Consider the following 15,927-nt stretch of genomic DNA (forward strand, 5'->3'; position numbering starts at 1 on the left):
CAAAGCACATATCAGAAAATTCTTTAAAACTAAAAAGGTTTGTATGCAAGTGGAATATAAATTGAAGAGTCCTGAATTCAACAGAGGGTGAGGTGAGTCTTGGGAAATCAAGGATGCTCAACATAGGACCTGTGGAGGAGTAAGGGCAGCAGACAGACCTTAACATATGCTTCTTAATGAGTGAGGAAAAGCGACCTCTCAAATTTCAGTTCTGTTATTCAGTGCTTCTAAAATAGTGTTCACAGTAAACCACAAGATTAATTCTTAGATTCAGCAATTTTATACTTTTAAAATTAGCCCTTAAATTGAATGACTTTGAAGAATACAAAGGATTTGGCTATTTATAAAGTACTTCCTTACATGGAGTCCACTCTACGCTAATAAGGCTAGGGACCTTTGTTTTTAATTGCAAAGATAGTCCAATAAAATTGTCAAAATGTTGCAAATGAGCTTTCTTTGGTTTTGCCAACGTGTACAGAAGTAACTTTACCAATTTCGATTGGAAACTTAGCTCGGGTAGGGGAGATTACTGTTGCACTAAATTATTCCTATGGTGTTTCAGGGGTTTGGAGATGGAGAACTCCGCCGGTCCCTTCTGTTATTTGCGGATCCCTCACCTAGTCACTTTCGCTGCACGTGCTGACTTGTGGGGACAGCCCAGCAATTCCGTCGCGAGGGCGGCTGAGTCACCCAGTCGCCCACGCGGCGTAGAAGGGCCTCCGGAGCTCCATCAAGACCCGGCCACCGAAGCTGGGCGCCGCCACTCCCCGCGTCTTCGGCCGGGCTCCACTTTCCCCTCCAGCGGAGGCCTCCGACGCCAGTCTTCTTCCTGCTCAGAGTGAGATGGGATCTGGCTCTGGCCACCCTCCCTCTGCAGCCTCAGAGAAAGGAAGCCACCAGCCCAATCCTGGCAGGTTCGCAATAGGGCCACTCTGGCGCGCCCTCCGAAGCGCATGCGTCAGCCACCAGCCCGCGGGTCCCGGCTCCAGTGACGTGGCGATGCGGAGGCGGAGCCAAGGTCCGTAGCGGGAGGGTGGGGGAGGAAGAGCGAGGTGAGCGCGGACGTCAGAGTGGAGAGCGGAAGGTCAGGGAGGCTCGGAGCGGAAGTGAGACTAGGGAGTCTGTCCGCCATTGTGGACCCGAGAAGCGGAGAGCGAGAGGGGAAGAGGAGCGTGCAAGCGTAAAAGACTGGCCCCTTCCGCTGACTGCCGAGCGCGAGGCCCTCTTCGTGGTTTCTCAGCGAGCGGCTGCAGCTGCGGCGGCTGAAACAATCATTCGCCGAGGGCGACAACTAACTGCTGTGAGTGCACGGGGAGAGGCCCAGGCGGCGGCGGCGGCGGCGGCGGCGGTAGCGGCGGCGGCTCCTCTCGGGTTGCGGTGAAGAATGTCAGCCACTAGCGTGGATCAGGTGAGGAGCAGAGGCCCCAGCCTCGGCGAAGGCCTGAGCCCCAGAGCTCCACCCTCGCGTGGGGCCCCGGCTCCTCCCCGTCGCCGCTGGCCCCATAACGGTGCCCGGGGCGCAAGTTGCTGCGGTCCTGCCTCTCGGGCCGGGGCGTGCGACCTGGCCCCGGAGCCAGCGGCCCGGGCGGACGGGCGGGCGCGCTGCCGCGGGAGGTGGGGGAGGACCGCTCGCAGGGGCCTGAGGATGCAACCCGAGGGCGGCAGACGTGGGGCTGAGAGAGGCGAGCTCTGGGAGACGGATTCCGTGTGGCGGGTGGGAGGTTTAAGGCTGGGGGTGGTAGGGAAATTGGTGGCTGTGGAGGATATGGTGGGTTTGCTCCTGTGCGGCATGTTTAAAATAACTTATCTTTGATAATGTTTTTGATTAACACACTTTTCTTTCTTCCTTTTTCTTCTCTTTACCACACCTTTCATCTTGTTACACAGAGACCTAAAGGGCAAGGCAATAAAGGTGAGTTTGAATATATTTTTTTTCTCATTAATGCTATCTTGATGTTACTTTTAAACTGTGCAGGGGGTTGTTTTTGTTTTCAGTATAGGATTAGAGAAGCATTCATCACAACTAAGGCATCCCAAACTTTGGTAGTTCTTTGCAGCCACTTTTACAGAAACCAGAATACTACAAGAAACAGCTTTCTTAGTTGTATTTCAGTTAAAGCAGATATTATTTTGAACGTACTGGTATTTCTTTAGTTACCCACTTTATTTGTGTTAATGTAACTTTTGCTACAAAAATTCCACCCATGCATAAAGTTAAGTATATTTTCAGAGTGGACATTTTATTTGGTAAATCTGGATTATGTTAAATATGCAATTCACATAGTATTCTATGTCACATTAATGAAAATTGTACTGTTAATCACTCTGATTCTGTTTGAAGTCAATTGCAATGAGACAACAGCCGGAGAGAACTCATAACTGAACAGGCATGTAATCTTGCTGTATAGTTGGGATTGCAAGGTGTGATTCAATCTTATTTTACAAAGGACTGAGAAGGAAATAATTTGTGAGGTTTCTGCTAGGATTATGAGATTTACTCTTTAGTTAATAGTACCATTGAAAGTAAAGTAAGTTTATTTTGTATTAATATGGAACAATGTAGTCAGCTGACTGAAACATTATGACATTAATCATGTGACTTTAAGTATAGAACAATAACAGCTTTCTTGGTATAGTGCCAATTAAATAACATTACAGTGGATTATATATTTATAGCATTTTGTAACAGGACTTAAAATTACACTAAATAGAATTATACTTCCTGTTTTTTTATTTTAGTAACAAAGTATTACTTAGGAAACAAGATCTATAATAGCCTTTTTAGATGTAAGTTCAGTGTTTTTATTGTTGCTCTTTCAATTCTTGGGGTTTTTATTTGCTATGGTAACTCTGATTAATTTGAAAAAGAATGAGTTCTGTATACACAAATTAGTTAATTTCCCTTATGTTGTAGTTTATGTAAGAATTTTTCCATACTAGTTGTATGGCACTTTTAGGTAACAAATTTATTACTTTATTTTAATTAAAGATTTTTTTTTAATATTTAGAAATTTTAATTTTTGAAATTTTTTTAGAATTATTTTCAGTGTTATAAGAATAAACCTCAGATTTAGGTAGTGTTCATTTTAAATGATTTTTTACAAATATGTAAAAATTTTAAAAGGAATGATCCATTAATTTCTTTTCTTTGCTAGTCTGCCCATTAGGAGGTATATAGACTTGGAGATGTGAAATCTGTGGTCATTATTGCCTAGAGTAAATTATTTTATCCTAGATCTGTGGGGAGGTGGCACTTTGCAAGGCTATTTGAAATGCTAAGTGTTTTGTGTTACCTGCTTTAAGGTAAGTACACAAGTTCTATGAAGTACTTCACTTGTTTGCTAAAACAAAATAGATCTTAGAGCATTGTAAGATAGTACTATGTTACTGTACGATTATTTATGACAAGATTATTTTACATAGGCATCGCCTGGTGACATCTTGATAAAAATGATCTATAAATGACTTTATATACTGGATAAATATTTTTTGGATGTTTAAAAAACTTAATCCATCAGTATTACTTCTAATTGTGTAATTAGACGCACATACAGACTGTTTATTTGGGTAGTTCCTTATTCCAGAAGATTTTCTTTTCATCTTTTTGATCAGTTCATAAATTTCACCAAAGGGTAGGGTGATGGACTGGTATTTCTTGAAGTCCTGAGTTCTGATTTGTAGCTGTTGACTTGCCAAGTGAGCTTGAATATATTACACCTTCTTGTCACAGTTCTCTCTCTATAAAATAAAAATAATAGCTGTAACCATAAATTCTATTGTTATGAGGATTGTTATAATTACAATAGTTTATTGCTTTTAGTAGCTATTGCATTTGCTGGATTTCTTTTTACCTCCTAAAGAAGACTCCATTCTGGAGTCTTGACAGGAAGGGTAAAAAAGCTACTGGCCTAAAAGTACTGGTAATCATTTAAATTGCTTTAAAATGGTAGATGTTACAAGTGCATAAGTAAGACATATATACATGTTTTTTTTTTTTTTTCCCCTCCTTTTCTTACAAAACCAAGTCAGCACCACCAATTGAACTGATAGGAGTAGCTGTGTGTACTTGAGACTCTTCTGCTTTAGTTGACTTGATTTTCAAACTGCTGAAATTATTTTATAATAATTCTGTTTACTATTGTTAAGCTGAAAGTATAGCTATTTTCTCTGAACTATATCATTAATATTCTAAGAATCTGGGAAGCATAATCCTTTTTAATTGACTTAATATAATTTCAGAGATGCTGTATTTCTTTTCTGATTTATTTACAGTTGATATTTCTTAGCCTAATAACTGGCTTTAGTGTTTTGATTTTCTGCTAAGTGTTTTCCTGTATGTTCTTAATGACTTAATGTACTAAAGGGTAAAATGCAGTTCTATTATCAGTCCCTTTGTTAAGGCAATAATGCTTTTGAAGTATATTAATAATTCTAAATTTGTTTATAAGAATTTTGAATTCTTTGTTAATTAACAGATTGTCCCTGTGTGAAATGTCAAATCTCTTTATTACGCTTGGCCAAAGAAATACCAAAGGATAGTTGAAATTTAAGGATAATTACTTGCCTGTTGGTCCATAATTTAATACTGACTTTATTTTACTAAGTAGATTTTTTGCTTGCTAGAGTAAAGATGTGCTCTGCCTTTACTTGGGAGCACTATGGATGGAAGTGTCAGATGCCATCTTAGGCCTTGCTGTTTCTTTTCTCCTGTTCCTTTAATATATAAATAAGCAAGTATATGGAAAATAACTTATTTTCTTCCTCCCCTTCCAAAGGAGAGACATGTACATCATTTCATACAACTTCAATTTAAAAGAATAGGTTGAATTTGGCTAAGTCTTAATGTTTTAGAAAAGTAGTAGAAAACGCCTTATATTTTGGCAATATGGTGTTGTATTCCCTCCCTGTTTTCCCCAGAAATGATTTCAGAGCATTTTAAAATCATTTTAGGCTTCATTTTATCATTAATCCTCACAACATTCCTATAAGGAGATAGAGGGTATATGGTATTGTCGCTGTTTTTGTAGGTGGGAAAACATGATGCACACATCTGTTGACTTTCCTAACTTGATGTAGTCAGGACCAGAGCAAAGAATCACCTGGCTTCTAAGGCCCATGTTCTATCTTGATTTGACTCTGCTTCATAGAGCAGAGGAAACAGGCGAAGAATCATGTAAGTCATCTGTTCTTTTTTCCCCTGAAGAACTTTTACAGACTATGGAAGTGGTTTGGATTTCATTACTATTTAATGGCTTTCAGTCAGTAGACATTAGAGTGTCATTAAGTAATGTACAAATACTACAGTCTTTATAATAGACAGTTGAAGTTTTGAAAGAAAGATATGTTTACTTTCAAGGGTCAGTTTCCTATTTGTAGTCTAAAGCAAATTGCTTATCACTGTATGTAAATACTCTGAGTTAAATATCTTTCCTTTAGCTTGACTTACACTTTGTATAATTTTTAAGAACATTTTATACATGTTCAAATGATTTAAAAATAACTTAAGATTGTATTTACTTTGTGTATGTGAAATCTACGTTCTCAGAATTAGAAGAATTAGAAGAAATGAAGAAAAACAGTATAATATATATTCAGATAAATTTTATGTACTTTCTTTACTTTGCTAGCAGTATGAACTAGATATCTGAGAATCTAATTGGTACAGAGGTAGGTGTAATTTCAAAATGATTAGCTGTTTTAAATTTTAAATATTTGCTACTATGTACAAATGTAATACTCCAGTAGTGAGGATTTTTTATTTTCAAGAAGTAAAAGAACATGTATAGTAAAGCCAGTGGTAAAGAATAGGTATGTCAGAATCTTTTGGACTAAAATGATTAGCCTGCCCTTAAAATGGCACTAGATAAAGCCTAAAGCCCCTCCTCTTTATTTTTGTTATTAGTGACTATTATGTATTTAATTTTGTGGGGCATATTTAGCTTAACCCTAGCTAGTTCAGATGTAGTCCTTATCAAATAGTTACACAACCTCAGTGGAGTTAGAATTAAGTTGACCTACAGGTTTTTCTTGTGGCTTCTGAGGAGTAATAACAACATCATAAGAGTTCTTCTTAGAAGGCTTACAGAGTAGCATTGTCTCTGAGTGGTCAGTGCTTCTCAAGCCACTCTTAACTCATACTATCTTAGGTGATGTGAACTCATGGCAAAATTAGAAATAATGAAAATGTTAATGATATTATAAAGGAACACACATTGTAATCCCAACACCCCCATATTCATTTGTAATGCTTTGTGACATCTTCAGATAAGAGTTTTTTGTTTTGTTTTGTGTTTTTTTTTCCCTTATAAGAAATTAATTGATAGCTCTCAAACTTTCAACTTTTTTCATGTTTCAGTAGTATATTTACACATTGTTATGACACCAAGTTTTCGCCTACTAACACTTCTGTTTTCATGGTTCTAAAGTCTAGTCCTTTGGGGATCTTGTAATATTTAATGTAATAATATCTAAGATTATTGAACACTGTCATTTAACACTCAAGTGAGATGAGGTGTAGGGACTAGGAATAACCTCCTGGAACAGGGTAGTCATCAATTACTTATAGAGGATAAGTTACTACTGGATAAGTTACTACTGGAGATCTTTTGTCTCCTGAATGGAGGACTTGGAATTCAAATCTAGGACTTTCTTTTACATTCTGTGCTCAAACGCAGTCTGACACAGCATCCAGAGAATAACTTGAGTCTTATGGAAATGACTTCTGAAGAAATAATCTGTTATTCTCTGCCTTGTTTTCTTAAGTGTTTGAAGATTTATCATGGTTATCTTTGGTGTATCAGTTGTATTTCTACTTCCTTGTGAAAGTCTTCATTTTTTTAATTTATTTTTGGTTTTGGGGATTAAACCCAGGACTTAAGTGCATGTTCCGCCACTAAGCTATATACCTCCAGTCAGTCTTCATATTTTTCTGGTTTAGAATGAAGGCTCTTTTTATTTAGGTTTTCAATTATGTTTATTCATTGTGATATTGTTTCAAGTAAACTTTAGCCACTTTCTTTAAAGATATTTAAGTCATTTTCTGGAACATTAGATTAAAAAAAAGGTTGTATTGTTCTTTATTTACCTTATCGAACTAATAGATTTTTAATAAAGGGAACATTCAGAAATCTCTGTTGTCTACAATACTGCTTGAAATAGTTACTTTAGATTCAAGAATAGTATTTGAGAACCCTTTCCAATATTTTTATGTAACACCACACCACAGAATTGATGAAGGTTTGGTAAGGGGAAGTGTGTGTGTGTGTGTGTTAAAAATATGTATGGTTTGTATTCATAATAATCTTGGGCTTATTTATCACAAGATTTCTAAGATTTTTGTGGCACATAGATATTTGTGCTTAAGCTTATCCTTAAGAGGGTTCTTAAATGAAAAGAACAAAGAACTCAAGATTACTTCTTCTGAGTTGGTTTGAAAAATATCTAAAATTTTAGGTGTGCTGTGAGTTTCATAAAGATAATTGCAACACTTCTAATACAAGTATGTTTTTTAGTTTCAGTACAAAACGGTTCGATTCATCAAAAAGATGCTGTAAATGATGATGATTTTGAGCCATACTTAAGTAGCCAGACAAATCAGGTAAGTCTTTTGACAGAAGTAGTTTAGGAAGTTAAACATTTTTAGTATTAACTGAATTTTTAGCTAGATATTTTAACTGAAAAAGACTAACTGTAGCATGAATGAATTCATCTGGGGTGCCTGCATGAAATTAATAATAGTTGCAGGTTTTTGCACAGGAGAGTTTTCCTTTAGAGATTATAGGTAGCTGAAAGTAGGTAATGGAATACATATAAAATAAATATTTAAAGTTGAACCTTTCTTTTTACATATTAAAGTTAGGTTTTTTTGAGTGTGGAAATGATTTTAATTTATAATATCACTGCCATATCTATGTAATTAAAGCAAATAAGAAGACCTACTTGCTAGAAATTTTTATGTGGAGGGAGTCTTAGTTGTGTGTGATATTTTTGACTAAATGTAGGATTTTCTTTTTTATAATGCATTCCAATTTGAATTTCATTGATAATCACTGCAAGTTATAATATTACCTGGTAACATTAAGGGATAAGATTGAGGACTTTGTAAACACTTCTATATTGTGGATATGAAAATTCAGTCAGATTATTAGATCATTAGTAACTGGTAGGGTTTTTTTGTGTGTGTGTGTGTAGTTTTTTTTTTTTGTGTGTGTGTGTGTGTGTGTGTGTGCGTGCGCTGGGGATTGAACCCAGAGCTTTGCACATGGTACGCATGTGCCCACCACTGATTTGCATGGGTTCGTATATAGGAATAACTTAAACATTGAAAAACAACAAAAGAAAGGCATTTAATACCTTTGTACTATTTCCGTAAACCATTTTTGTTATTAAAAATGTGTCACTGCTAGAAACAAACTTTAAAAATAAATTTTCTGTATCAATTTCATCAGGTTTCCACAGTAAATCTACTTTTATTTTCCTTAAAAAAGATACATGGAAAATGTACTCCAAAATTGTTAACCTAGAGTTTTAAAACTGTGAAAGAATTAGGAACCAGATATTATTGTGGAATTTAACAATAAAGTTGTAGAGAAAATTTGAAAACAAATTCTACATTTTTAGAATGTAGAATTACTTTTAGAACTGGGACGGATGTGGCTTGTTCAGCCTGATTTACCTCTTGATCATTTCTGCTTGGAGCGAATCAGTAAAGGTGAAAGAATAAAAACTGGGAGTAAAAAATTGATTTCAGATTTATGTGATCTAACTATGATCTCAATACCAACTTTTCTACCTAAGGGATTATGAAGGAACATATCGCTGCAAAGTTGGAGAAGATCATGGTTGTGAGATGTATTATAAGTTTTAAATACATTTTTGTTGTAGTTTGACTCACATGTTACTCTCAGTTAACATCCATCATGGCACTTCCAACCTTTTTGAGGAATTCTAATGTTACACAAGGTATAGTACATGTTCTAAAAAGGTGTCTATCAGATAAACTTAGGAAATTTATTGGGCTAAACAATTCAACTTTTTTTTTTGCTGCTTGATTTCATAGTTTATATAGTATGAAACTCCTTTTACTTGTTCATACTTTTTTTTCCCTCCCTTTCCTCTTTTTTTTTTTTTTTTTGGTGCTGGGTATTGAGCTCAAGGCCTCTCATGATAGGCAAGTGCTCTATCACTGAGCTACATTCTCAGTCCTTTTTTAAAAATTTTACTTTGAGACAGGTGTTGCTAAATTTGCCAAGGCTGGCTTCGACTTTGCAATACTTCTTTCTCAGCTTTTCGAGTAGCGGGAATTATAGGTATGCACTGCCTTGCCTGGCTCAAATTCTGTTTTTAAGGAAATTTAGTGAACTGTATAAGTTTGGGAATTATTACCTGAAAAAAATCATATTATTTTAATTGATTATATACTTTAAAATTATTCATTATTTGTCACAATGACTTAGAACAGTTTTTATTGCAGGAAGTTTTTGTCACAGGGTGTTTTGGTGTTCTGCAGAGGCACTTCAGGGTGCCTAAGGGATGCCAGGCGAGGTTTCCTGGATCCTACCTGCCTGGCAACTGGATCTTTACTTTGGGGCACTTTATCTATTTTACAAAATTTGTAAAAGATATTTGGAAAAAAGCGTTAGAAAGTCATTATTTTAAAAAATTTGTGCTGGGGATTGAAACTAGGGCCTTGTACATGCCAAGCAGAAGCCCTACCACTGAGCTACAATGATTCTTCCCACCTAACTCGTTATTTTTTATTTTATTTTATTTTTTTTAAACACTTGTGTTAGTAAAGTTAAACGAATTCTTCATCTGCATTTTTGCTTCTCATGTTGGGTCAAAAATATTTATAAAATATTTGTTTTATTGCAATATATAAATGGAAAGATTAAAATTTTTATGTTTATTATTTCAACTTACAATACTGGAATCAACATGTTTATGTCCTATTTGAAGGGAAATTTTAAAGTTTGATTCCACTGACGCTGTGTGTTGCCTCTCCTTGCTAGTACTGAACAGGTTTTCAGCAGTTGTCTTTCCATGGTACTATAAATAATTATTTCTAATAAGGCACATATTTACATTTTAAAGATTGCTAACTATAGAATGTTGGAAACTGATTTCTTAAGAGAAAAATTGAAAATTATCAGAAATATTAAAGGTAAGTTACACAAGAACTTATTGTTACATAGCTAAAATGTATAAATTAAGAAATGCAACTTTTAAAGAATATTTTCAGAGAATACTGAAAACTGGATTTACTTATAAAATGTCTGAAGTAATTATTGGTGTACTTTAAAGTTATGAAGTATTTAATAAGATTCTTATTTACCAACCTAACTGAAGTAATTGTTTGAAAAAAATTTAGCATATACACATTGTACTATTAAGATTAAATTCCCTTCATCTAATTTTAAAATTATAAATAATGAAATTAATCTTGGTGGAAAGGTGTTTAAGATTTGGGGCTCATGGTTTAAATTGTTTATATTTAGATCTAATTCATATCAAACCTAGGAATGGGTTAGAATAAGTTGTTGGCCTTTGTATTCCTGTGGCAGTGTATTTCTATTTTATAGTCTTATTGTTCTCTTTGTTTTTTTTTGTTGTGCTGAAGGTTGAACTCAGGGCCTCAAGCATGCTAGGCAAGCCCAGTGTCCAGCTATACCTCCAGCCACCATAGTGTTTAGTAGTACTTAATTTCTTAGGGAATATTTGATTATTTTATAAATTAAAAAGTAAATATCTTTTAGATCTTAAAATTAATTCTTACAGTTCTTCAGAAAAAATGATGATTAAGTTGATTTGAAAATTTGTATTTCAGTGCTCATTGTTAAAGATACTATATAATTTGTGCATACAAACTTGTCAAATAAATTAGAAGACTGAAGTTTGGGGAAATAATTCAAACTGTGTTTATCAGAGAAGTGTCAAGAATTTTTAAAATATAGTATTTGAATTTTATTTTCTGTTTTGCCATCACTGATCTTTGTTAAGATTTTTCTTATCTGCGTTGCAGAATGATTTCTTTATTGGTAGTTTTTCTTAATCCATTATGTCCACATGGGGGATATCTATAAAAGCTTGAATTTGGCAAAAAGTATGCCATGGGTAATTTTGAAATAAATATTAATGTTTTTAGAGTTATACTCTTTTGAGAAAGGCAATAGGTGAATGATTAGTGATAATATTATTAGGGATATAGTTAGTATTAACAGTGAAGGTAAATTATATGATTAGCTCTAGATTGCTTTCCAACCTCTTTTAATGCACTGGTTTAAATTTTATTGAAATATTTGCAGAATTGAAAATGAGGGACTTACTGGGTTAAAATCCAAGTCCGATTGTGATATAGTGTCAATAAGAAATTACCACAAAATGTCTGTAATCACATTCAGAAGAGGCTGAAGCAGGAATATCAGAAGTTGGAGACTAGTCATTGCAATTTAGTGAGACCCTGTCTTAAAGTGAAAAAATGATTAGGGATGTAGCACATTTGGTAGAGTGCTTGCTTAACATGTGTCCTGGATTCCACTCCAGTACTGCAATAAAAATCAAAATTTCTACACCTTTTACAACAGTGGATGCATCTGTTATATAAGTGCCTTAAAAATGACTGCAGGTTTTTTCTTTTTTTTTTTTTTAATCCTGTACAGCTTTTGTCAACTTTCTCTGTCTTAGGGAGATAGTTCTTATCATTATTTCTGAAATATATAAATATTTTCTGAATATTTCTTTTTATCATCTTAATTTTTGTATAAAATTTCCTTCGTGTAATCTTTTCTGATTTTCCAGTTTCTTGCTTTCTCCTATTTGTATTATAGTAGTTTCTTTTGCTTCCTTTATGCTTCAGTTATAGTCCTATCACATTGTAAGGTAAATGTCTTCCCCACTATACCTCTGAAGTGCTCTGGGTTGGAGACTGTATTCTTCATGTTTTTATTCCCAGTGATGGGCATGATATCTGGCACAAAGTAGGTATTCATTAAGTATTTATTAAATGAAGGAATAGATTAGGTTATCTGATAGAGTTAGAGAAAGAAGAATTATGGCTGATGAAATATTCAGATTTTATTATATAACACATTTTTTTCTTATGACATTCTTATGATTAGATATGCAATAATTACACTTTTGAAAAGTGCAGTAGCAGAAGAAAATGCATACAAGCATTAAAAATGTGCTGAATGTTACTTAACTTTTTATTGTTTCTTTAGAAGTCAGGAGTTGGGTTTTTTTTTGAAACAATGTGTGTGTGTTAGGGAGGCCACAGATTTCTGTTCCTCTCTTCTCAGCTTCCCTAATATCTGGATTACCCAGCTCTGCTTAGTTTTTTAATGCCAAATATTTTTCAGTTTTCTCTGTGCATAGGAGCTATTTCTGGTTAATAATACCTTAACCGTTTTTATTGAACTTTTAAGATACACAGTGTTTCTAGGATGTTTGGATAATTATGAAGTAAAAAAGGATATTAAGTTATAATTGAAAGACTCATTTTTAATTAAGATAAAATTGAGGTGAAATGTACCATAGTATATTAGTTATATTTACCACACTGCATAATAGAACTTTAAAAAACCAATATATTTTTCCTGAGTTTTATAACCTTTTACACCATCTCCCCCACTGTCCTCATCTCTACCATTCTACTCTCTGCTTCTATAATTTAGTGTTTTAAATTGCACATATCAGTAAGAATATGTGCTATTTGTCTTCCTATGCCTGACTTATTTCATTTAGCTCTTACGGTTCTCAAATCCATTTGTATTTTTGCAAATTTGTTTTTTTAAAAAAAATTCTGAGTATTGTGTGTATATACCACATTTTCTTTATCCATTCAACCATTGATGAACACTTACATTGATTGTCTTGGCTTTATGAGTAGTATTGCAGTAAACATTGGAGTGCAGACATCTCTTCAGCATATTGATTTAAAATCAGATTGCAGAATCTCTGTATTTTCTTTAATGAGATGAGAAAACAGTTCAGAGCCTAAGTAACTTGGCTCCTTTCATATAGGTGCTAAGTATCTGGACTGGGAATAAAACCCAGATACTTCACAGGCCTCTCTAGAGCCTGCTAATCAGATAGCTTTTCTTGATTGTACTTCGTTTTTATAGGTAGAGGAGTTTTTAGATAGAGGAGTTTATGGATCTGTTCTCCTAGTATGTTTATTCATACCCAGTGATTATTGTGCCTTTTTATTTTTATTTTTTTTTTTAAATTTTGATATAGGGGTCTTATTCTGTTGCCAAGGCTGGCTTCCAACTTTTAGACTCAAGGGAGATTACTTCCTTAGCCTCCTCAGCCTCCTCAGCCTCCTCAGCCTCCTCAGTGCTAAGAATATAAGCATGTATCACCATCTCCTGCTTATTATTATCATTTTCATATTAACATATTACTGTTGTTTTCCCCTTCTAATTAGTTCTTTGCATATAGGAGTCATACAAAGCATTTCACATCACTATGTTTAAAGGTAGTATTTCTTTAAAGAAGAAAAAAAATAAGATTTTGATATTACTGAAAAATTTCCATATCATGAATAGACTAGTTTAAGCAGACTGCATATAAATCCCTAAATTGATTACATATATCATTACAATTAACTTTGAGATAAAAAAATGGAACTAAGTTATGAATTGTTTTACATCATCAAGGAGTACAGATTTTGTTCCTCTTTACTACTGAGATAGTTGAAATTAACCCCAAATTCCACTTAGCTGGCAATTTAAAATGTGCCTTAAATTTATCAAAACATTAATTTATAATGTTATGATTGAAGCTCTACTGAAATTTTCTCTCTTTTTTTAAAATTTTGGGGTGCTGGGATTGAACCCTGGGTCTTATGCATGCTAGGCAGGTGCTGTTACTACTGAGCTACATCCCCAGCCACTGTGACTGTGTTCTTAGTTGTTCTTAGAACCAAAACCAGAGCCTTAAGATTGCTTGAATTACTGTCAGAGATCTAGAGGAAAAAAAATCTCATTCAGCAAAAACTCTTGAAAGAATTGAAGAACAAATGGATTAACAGGAGAAAAGTGACCATTTATGCAGTACATTTGAGGACTCTAGGTGTAGTGCAACAGTTGGAACCCTTGGTTAAACTTTTTTTTTTTATCACAATGATTTCCTAATCAGTATTAGTACCTTTATTTTTAGCAGACATTTTAGTAATCAGATTACAAATACATCTATGTGTAAGTGTGTGTGCATTGTTATCATGGTTTCTGAATCTTACTCTTTAAATTCTTCAATATTTTATTTTTTAAAAACCATTGTTGATGTATTAGAGCTTCCCTCAGGCTTCACTTTGTAGGTGTGTTAAATGTGGCAGTTAGGATTTCTTCACTGATATGGACAGAGCTTTAGAATTTGTGTAATTATGTGGTGGTGATTCCAAAAATGCTCTTAATCTATCTCATACTAATATTTTTCGTGTTCTTTGGCATATTTTCAGTTATAGGTAATAATTACCCACTCAGTAAAGCTAAAAATTATTCAACTAGAATAGTAAATTGTAACATGAGTTATTATAGTTTTGAATACGGTAAAATATATTTAATATGTGGTATATTTGGAAAATTGCATTGTAATTTTTGTTTTTCTTTAAACAGTAATAAGGGACACATTTGGGTTTAGGTCCAAGTTTTACTGGCAATACCCAGTAAATCTTTCAGAATTGTACTTTTCTTTTTCCTTTTTTTGTTGCTGGGGATGGAACTCGGGAACTTGCACTTTCTAGACAAGTGCTCTACCACTGAGCTACATCCCCGGTCCTTATCAGAATTATTAATTTAAATAGAATACGTTTAAATCTAAAGTTAAAATTCAGTTATAACAGAGAATCATTTCAAAAGATAGCATATTAGCATTCTCATAGACAATGGATAGTTAGAACAGTTGTGAGGTGTGTCATAGTAACTTATTAGTAATATAATAGCGACTGGGAATGTAACTCAGTGAGAGGGTGGCCCTGGATTCAATCCCAAGAACCAAACAAGCTAACAAACAAAAAACCAGAAGTAGTAATAATAAAATATCTCAGTTTTTAATGATAAGCTGTTTTAGTCAGCTTTTTCACTGTTATGACCAAAAGATGTGACAAACAGTGTAGAGTAGGAAAAGTTTACTTGGTGCTTATGGTTTCAGAAATACTCACTTGCTCTGGGCCGGAGGTGAGGCAGAGAGTCAGAAGGGCATGATGGAGAAAATCAGCTCAGAACGTGACAATTAGAAAGCAGAGAGCAGTCCTCACCAGAGATAAATTTATACCTCAAAGGCATGCTCCCAGTGACTTATCTCTTCTTGCCTTACCTAGCCTACAGTTATCACCCAGTTAATTCTTATTAGGAGATTAACACACTGATGAGGTTAAGGCCTTCATAGACCAATCATTTCAATTCTGAATGTTCTAATATTATCTCATATACGAAATTTTGAGCTACACTTCATATCTAAATCATAGCATAAGCCTTTAAAAAAATAACTTAGTAGTTCCAAGTAGTAGCTATGATATTATTCTCATGGATTACTATTGATAGTAGTAATTAGTTATATTACGGCTTTGTGCATACATTAGTCAAGTGTTGTACCAATGAGCTATACCCCCGTACCCGAGCCCTTTTAATATATTTGCTTTAGTGGAAAAGAAGCCACATAATAGCCCAAGAATATAAAAGAGAAAAAGGAGGATGAATTTAAGAACTTTATCCAGGGAATTTATAGTGTTTATATAAATTAAGTGAATCATCAGACTTAATGGTATTGACCCTTGTGAGGAAACATCAATTGCTCTGACTGAATATTAGCTAAGTTTTTCAAACCTTTCATAATTACACAAATTCTAAAGCTCTGTCCAAGGCTTTAAAATAATAAAACTTAAAGCAGATTAAAAAATTAATCAGACATTTTATTTATTTTTTTTTT

At 34.4% G+C, this 15,927-nt stretch overlaps 1 protein-coding gene across 3 annotated transcripts in view; it reads left to right on the forward strand.

The window, feature by feature from the left end:
- The first annotated feature begins 1,207 nt into the window (after positions 1–1,207).
- Positions 1,208–15,927, forward strand: part of Ythdf3 (YTH N6-methyladenosine RNA binding protein F3) — a 35,870-nt gene continuing 21,150 nt past the window's right edge. The window contains exons 1-4 of one of the 3 annotated variants that reach the window (XM_071602321.1): positions 1,208–1,408; positions 1,888–1,912; positions 5,028–5,173; positions 7,512–7,597. In XM_071602321.1, coding sequence (XP_071458422.1) covers positions 5,116–5,173; positions 7,512–7,597 — 144 coding nt within the window. In that variant the 5' untranslated portion in view covers positions 1,208–1,408; positions 1,888–1,912; positions 5,028–5,115. Of the gene's footprint in view, positions 1,409–1,887; positions 1,913–3,235; positions 3,304–5,027; positions 5,174–7,511; positions 7,598–15,927 lie in introns of those variants that run through there. The other 2 variants (XM_071602322.1, XM_071602323.1) reach the window with 2 other exon arrangements.

The sequence above is a fragment of the Marmota flaviventris genome, chromosome 15, assembly GCF_047511675.1.
Source record: "Marmota flaviventris isolate mMarFla1 chromosome 15, mMarFla1.hap1, whole genome shotgun sequence".
In the NCBI taxonomy this organism is placed as follows: Eukaryota; Metazoa; Chordata; class Mammalia; order Rodentia; family Sciuridae; genus Marmota; species Marmota flaviventris.